Source organism: Mus pahari, chromosome 1, assembly GCF_900095145.1.
Source record: "Mus pahari chromosome 1, PAHARI_EIJ_v1.1, whole genome shotgun sequence".
NCBI classification, from domain to species: Eukaryota; Metazoa; Chordata; class Mammalia; order Rodentia; family Muridae; genus Mus; species Mus pahari.
Window position 1 is genome coordinate 74,635,769 of NC_034590.1, and position 6,830 is coordinate 74,642,598.

General features: G+C 39.8%; 1 protein-coding gene across 1 annotated transcript; it reads right to left on the reverse strand.

The window, feature by feature from the left end:
* Positions 1-670: 670 nt before the first annotated feature.
* LOC110330808 (olfactory receptor 51I2-like) lies at positions 671-1,615 on the reverse strand. Its single transcript, XM_021211135.1, has one exon. The coding sequence runs from the start codon at positions 1,613-1,615 to the stop codon at positions 671-673; it is 945 nt and encodes a 314-aa protein (XP_021066794.1).
* Positions 1,616-6,830: the final 5,215 nt, after the last annotated feature.

The following is a 6,830-nucleotide window of genomic DNA, read 5'->3' on the forward strand; positions in this document are numbered from 1 at the left end:
ATCCCTGTACACTGTAGGCCACACTGCAGCAACTGGTAAAGGGAGCTATCCCATCTATTATTCACTAATATCAGTTCATCTCCAACTCACCATGCTTATTATCTTCTTAGGAGACATTAACTGTTTCCCTTAGCTGTGCCTGAGTGATGGCAGCACATGTCACCATGGACAAATAACTACTGTATAACTTGAAAATTTGAAGTTTAAATATATGTAAAATCATTATTCTTATATTATATAATATATACACACACATACACACATATGAACTTATGTTCATATTTCTTGAATAACGAAGATGTTACCTGGCATATTGGGAACAAAAAAGATCTAAGTAAAGGGTCTCTTGTTGTTGAGTTGGAGAGAATTAATTTGCAGCAAACTATGACCTAATTAACTACATAATGTTTTGAGTTGCAGATTGTGTCTAGGCTATATCTTACATACAATACATACACCCAAATGTATGACTGTATCATATATCCATATGACCATGTTCTGTATATATACGATCATATCATACATCATTTATATACATATATATGATATATATATATATATATATATATATCATATATATATATTATCCACAAACGATTTTGATACACTCAAACATCAGTAATAACAAAAGTTTCTAAGCTATGTAGTGTTTCAGAAAATGTATCATTGATCAGAACTTGGTACCCAGTAACATTTTATGCAGTCTCCTACGAATCTCCTTTGTCTTGATGGAATAGATAATAGGATTGAGCATTGGAGGCACAAAGAGGTAGACCAGGGATGTGAACTTGTGCACATACTCTGGGGCATGTTTTACAAATCTATGGACCATTGACACACTAATCATGGGTACATAGAAGATGAGCACAGCAGAGATATGTGACACACATGTGTTGAGTGTCTTCAGCCTTTCTTCCCTGGAGGCAATGGCCAGCACAGAGTGCAGAATGAGCACGTAGGAGAGGAGGATGAGCACTGAGTCTACGCCGAAAGCAGAGATGACAATGAACAGCCCATACATGCTGTTGATGGTGGTATCTCCACAGGGCAAGCGTATCAGGTCTGGGTGTAAGCAGTAGGAATGGGTAAGAACATTGGCCTTACAGAAGGGCAGCCTCTTCAGTAGGAAAGGAAGTGGGAAGACCATGCAGAAACTGCGGATGATGATGGACATACCCATATGGGCCACACGGGCATCAGTAAGCACTGAGGAATAATGCAAAGGGTTACAGATGGCCACATACCGGTCAAAACTCATGGCCAGAAGAATCCCAGACTCTGTCCAGGAAAAAAAGTGTATGAAGAACATCTGGGCCAGGCAAGCATCAAAGGCAATCTCTGGGATATGAAAACACATAGAAGCAAGCACTGTTGGCAACGTAGAAAAGGACACTCCCAGGTCATTGACAGACAGAAAGGACAAGAAATAGTACATTGGCTGGTGCAAACTCTGTTCCTCCTTTATGATGAAGAGAATCAGGGCATTGCCTACTATGGAGATAATATACAACAGCAGCAGGAGGGCAGCCAGCCAGTGCTCCAGACTCTGCATCTCTGGGAAGCCCGTCAGCATGAAGCTTGGGGTACTTGAGGTGTTAGTGTGGAAGCTCCTCATCAGGGTTGCTGAGGAGCTGTGAGGAAGATGCACCAGAGTGGAGTGAGAAAGGGCCATGGAAAAAGTGAACAGTGGGTCCAGGAAGAGTCTCAAGATAGGAGGAAGATAATGCTTAGATTCTTATACCAAATGCTGTGGGACGATCTAGAAAGAGCTAACTGGATAAACCCTTTCCCTCTCCCATTCCCCAGAGACAAACCTTGACCCTTTGTTTAACATTGCCCTTTATTCTTGTGCCATCTTATTCACACAAGTTTACATCTGTATAATCTGGCCTTTCTTCCCTCTGATTTTTAGACATAATCATAAAGTAAGTGTTCAATGAAGTCAGTTTATTTTGAGACAGGGTTTCTCTGTGTAGACCTGGCTGTCCTGGAACTCATTCGGGTAGACCAGGCTGGCCTCAAACTCAGAAATTCGCCTGCCTCTGCCTCCCAAGTGCTAGGATTAAAGGCCTCCGCCACCACTGCCCGGCGAAGTTAGTTCTTAATATGTTAAAGCTGATTTAGTCTCTCCTGTACATATTATGACATCACTTGACTAAATTCCAAGCTATCTCTCTTCTTTTTCCTGAACTCGCATATCATCCCAATATCTCACCTCCTCTTTGTTGTTTGAGCCCCTGGCTTACTCACCAGAGTTCAAGAACCTCAGTCGCTGCTGTTCCTAGCTGCTTTTGATTTTGCTTCTTGTATGTTCCTATGTTTCTTGGATCAAATATTCTCAAAATGAACTGTATGCTACATTAATTTGAGGGGCTTAAAAATGCTGTTCACTGCATAGCTATTGCATCTGAAAGCCTGTAAGAAAGACATAGGAATCCATTAATAAGTAATGTAGTCTCAGAAGTTAAGAATTCTCAGTCTGGCTATTTCATTTAATATGATTATCTTTCATACATATATTTTCTTGCAGATGGTATAATTCATTGTTCCTTATAGAAAAATAAAATTCATGCTTANATACACAGATATNTGCATATAGAAACACACACATACATACATACATACATACATATATACATACATACATTTACTGCATTTACTTGATCTGTTCATCTACTGACACACCCCTAACATAATTCCAGAGTTTGGCTCTTGCCTTACTGTTTTTTGCCACAGGTAAACACAGTGACAGACATGTGGTTCTTTGATTAGTATCTTTCTCCCTTAGTAAACTATGAGCTCCAATCATTTGTCTGCATTTCCTTTTATTTTGAAATTATGTCATATTTGCACTTATTTATTTAGTGAAATAATGTGTACCATGGCGCATGTGAAACTTTTAAGGCAGTTTGTAGAAGTTATTTCTCTCCATCAACCATGTGGGTTCCAGGAACCAAGGTCAGGCTATCAAGTTTGGTGGCAGCAGACTTTGCCAGTTTATCTGTCCCCTGTTTCCATTCTTATTTTCTCCTTAATGCCTAGACAGGTAAAGTGGTATACAAATCCTTGAACTAGGACTCTGATGTTGCTAGTTCTAGTTTTAAACTTTTACATGATGTTATTAAATCGGTAAACTACTTTAACAACAACAAAATTTTAACTGTAAAAACCTTGAGTTTAGTAAATTAATCTGAACTCACATACATTCACAAGCACCAACTGTAAATTTAACTTTTTAATAAACTGTTTTCACATTGAAAGAATATGGAAATAGAGAATAAAGTGCTTTATGTGAATATTAGGTTTCCAGTGCAGTTACACGCTGAAGGAATGACCAATAGGAAAGTAGCAATGAAAGCAGCTTCCTAGAGCATGAGAATACCTGGCTTGGTCTCCAAGCTGCTTTCCTAATTCCAAGCAAACAAACAAACAAAGAAAACAGCTGCCTATCTGAGGCTTTATACCAGGACCTGAAAATGGAGAGCCAGGTCAGCACCGTGGGATTGCAACTACACAGGACTAGATGCTGAATTGACAGGCTTTCCTGAAGTCTTTGAGCCCAAGTCCTCTCAGAAGACAAGAGTTAGGAAAAAGGTTCCCGTGGATCCCTGTGAGGAAAGAGCTGAGGTCCCTGTTTACCTGCTCAGGGTGGATTAGGAAGCTGAGAGAAAAGAGTAGCCAAGGTACTTGCCCAGAGAAACACCAAGCACTCTACATCCTCAGAATGCAAGTGTGCTCTTCATACTGTGCTAGTCTGTATCCATTCCTACTCTGGGATCTATGGGGCTGCCCCTTCAGAGTCCCCTGAGCCTCATAAGAACCTCTGAGGAGATGGCTCATACAGCGGGAAATGTGAAAACTCTTGAGCAAATGTGCTCCCCTGTGCTCTGTCATTTCTCTCATTTAAAGATATCAGTGAAGTTGAGAGTCAAAGAGTTGTCCTAGAGTGATCCCTAAGTTCAGGTCTTCATTTTCTAGAACTGAGCCTCAGAAACAGCTGATTCTGTAAACCAGCATCAGAGCTGGACAGATTCTCAGACCTGTGGATTCCTGCTGATTCCCAGAAGAGCTTGTTCCACAAACCCTTCCATGACTCAAAAAGATTTCAAGAAAGGATTAACATAACCAGTAATATCTTAGTTATATGGTGTCAGAAAACAGGGTAACCATCTTGGTTTGTGTGGAAAGTCACCTTATTAACTGTTAAAAGTCTTTCAAGACGAGAATCTGCTTGTCAGTTTGTGGTCATGTGGCCAGACCTATATTCAAAGCCAGCTTCACTGAGCTGGAGAGATGGCTTGGCAGGTACAGATATCCACACTCATCTCTAACTCAAGTTATGTGACATCAAATGGTGTCTTTTTTTTTTTCTTTTTTGACAGGGTTTCTCCGTATAGCCCTGGTTGTCCTGGAACTCACTACTTTATAGACCAGGCTGGCCTCGAACTCAGAAATCCGCCTGCCTCTGCCTCCCGAGTTAAAGGATTAAAGGCATGCACCACCACGCCCGGCTAAATGTCTCGATGAGTACCAGTTACACAAGTGATGTGCATGCATATGTGTAAGGCCAACATTCATTAAAAATTGCATATTTTTAAGATTTATTTTATATATTTGTGTCCACAGTTGCTGTCTTCAGGCACACCAGAAGAAGGTGTCATATTCCATTACAGATGTCTGTGAGTCACTATGTGGTTGCTGGGACTTGAACTCAGGACCTCTGAATGAGCAGTCTGTGCTCTTAACGGCTGAGCCACTCCCCCAGTCCCTGAAAATTACATTTTTAAAATCCAGCCTTCAAGTTTATTTTTTTCTTTTGGTTTTTAGAATTCATATATGTGCTAAGAAATGCTTGCTGAAAGGTGCCTGATATGGCTGTCTCCTGAGAGGCCCTGACAGAGCCTTACAAATACAAAGTCAGATTCTCGCAGCCAATCATTGCACTGAGTAAGGGGTTCTCATTGGAGGAGTTAGAGAAATAACTGAAGGAGCTGAAGGGGTTTGCAACCCCATAGGAAGAACAATAATATCAACCAACAAGACCCCTCCCCAGAGCTAAGTCACCAACCAATGAGTACATATGGTTCCAGCTGCATATGTAGCAGAGGACAGCCTTGTCAGGCTTCAATGGGAGGAGAGGTCCTTGGTCCTATGAAGGCTCGATGGATGCCCCAGTGTAGGGGAATCGAAGGTGGGGAGCCAGGAGTGGGTGGGTGGGCGGAGAAACACCTTCATAAAAGCAGGGCAAGGGGGGGTGGGACAGAGACTTTCCAGGAGGAGGGGAAACAAGGAAAGGGGATAACACTTGAAATGTAAATAAATTTAAATAAATAATGAAGAAAGATTTCATATAAGTAAAATGGAGAAATTCCTATAGATATGAGCACATATGATCCAACAACACATAGCAAGAGCTTGTGAAAAAACTTGTTGATAAGTAAAATTATCATGTTTTCTCTTGTTGTGAATGTTTTATATAGATATATAAAATGAAATCTGTATATAAGACATGAAACTAAAAGTAAATCTTAAAGAATGAAGGAGATTAACCCAGTGGGAAGAAAAGGGAGAAATGAGTATCTTCAAAATACACTTATGATATACTTTTATACAAATATCTTTATGATATTTGTATATATGTATATGTATGTATATACATATATATATATGTATATATACAATGAATATGTACCAATAAAAAGCACAAATGAGCAGGTGTGTTGTTTTATTTACTGAATTGAACTGGTGCACTGGAAATCACATCTTGGTTTTCCTGTAACATTAAATAATGTTACAAAGTACATTGTGTCAAAGGAATAGAACTACCAGAACTCAAAACCATAATTGTCAACTAGAAAGTAAAGCAGTCTGAACACTGTCTTTCTATTGTCATCATTGGAAGTACAGTAGTTTGGTTTTTTCCATTTGCACAAGCCAAATGGAAATAAGGAAACGAGAAAAAAATGACATGTATACCCCTTTTATTTCCTATTTAAAATCAAAGAGAAAACAAGTGTCTGTTCAACAGCACTTAAACAAGTGAGTAAAAACAAAGCTGTGTTCACAGGGATCCAGACATAAACTGGTGACTCACATCCACAAGGCTGCCTGATGGTCCTCAGAAAACACCACATAAACCCTAGGACTTGTATTCAGCATCTACGCTGCTTTACCCACAATACAATGAAAATGGAACTAGCCTGCATAACTCATAACTGTCAACTGATGAGTTCATGATGAAATTCAGACACACACACACACACACACACACACACACACACACACACTGGAATTCAATTTGGCTGTGTGTAACTTGGAATAGCTATATATACCTACAAAGAAGAAAACGACCATTGGAGGAGGGGGAAGATCTCTAGGAAGGTGAGGACAAGGGTGTTAAGGAGATGCTGGGAAATGGGAGAAAATTTAACTGAGGAAGCATACAAGGGTAATCAACAAAATGAGAATGGGAAAAATAATAATACAGAAGGTGTTTGAAAATCCATAGAGAAGCATTATTTTATGTCTACTTTAAAATACATGTATAACATACATACATACATACATACATACATACATACATACATACAATACATATATACACTGTTAACACAGTTATCCCCTCATAGAGGCATAATGTACCCCCCCCAAGGCTATAAACTATTTAACAAAAAGCCAGTGTCAGGAATAAAAGCTTCCCTCCAAGTTGTTGGTCAAGGTAGAATCCAAGATACCACCACCATCACGAACCCCGAACAAACACACGCACACACACACACACACACACACACACACACACACACACACACACACACACTGTTGCTGTTGTT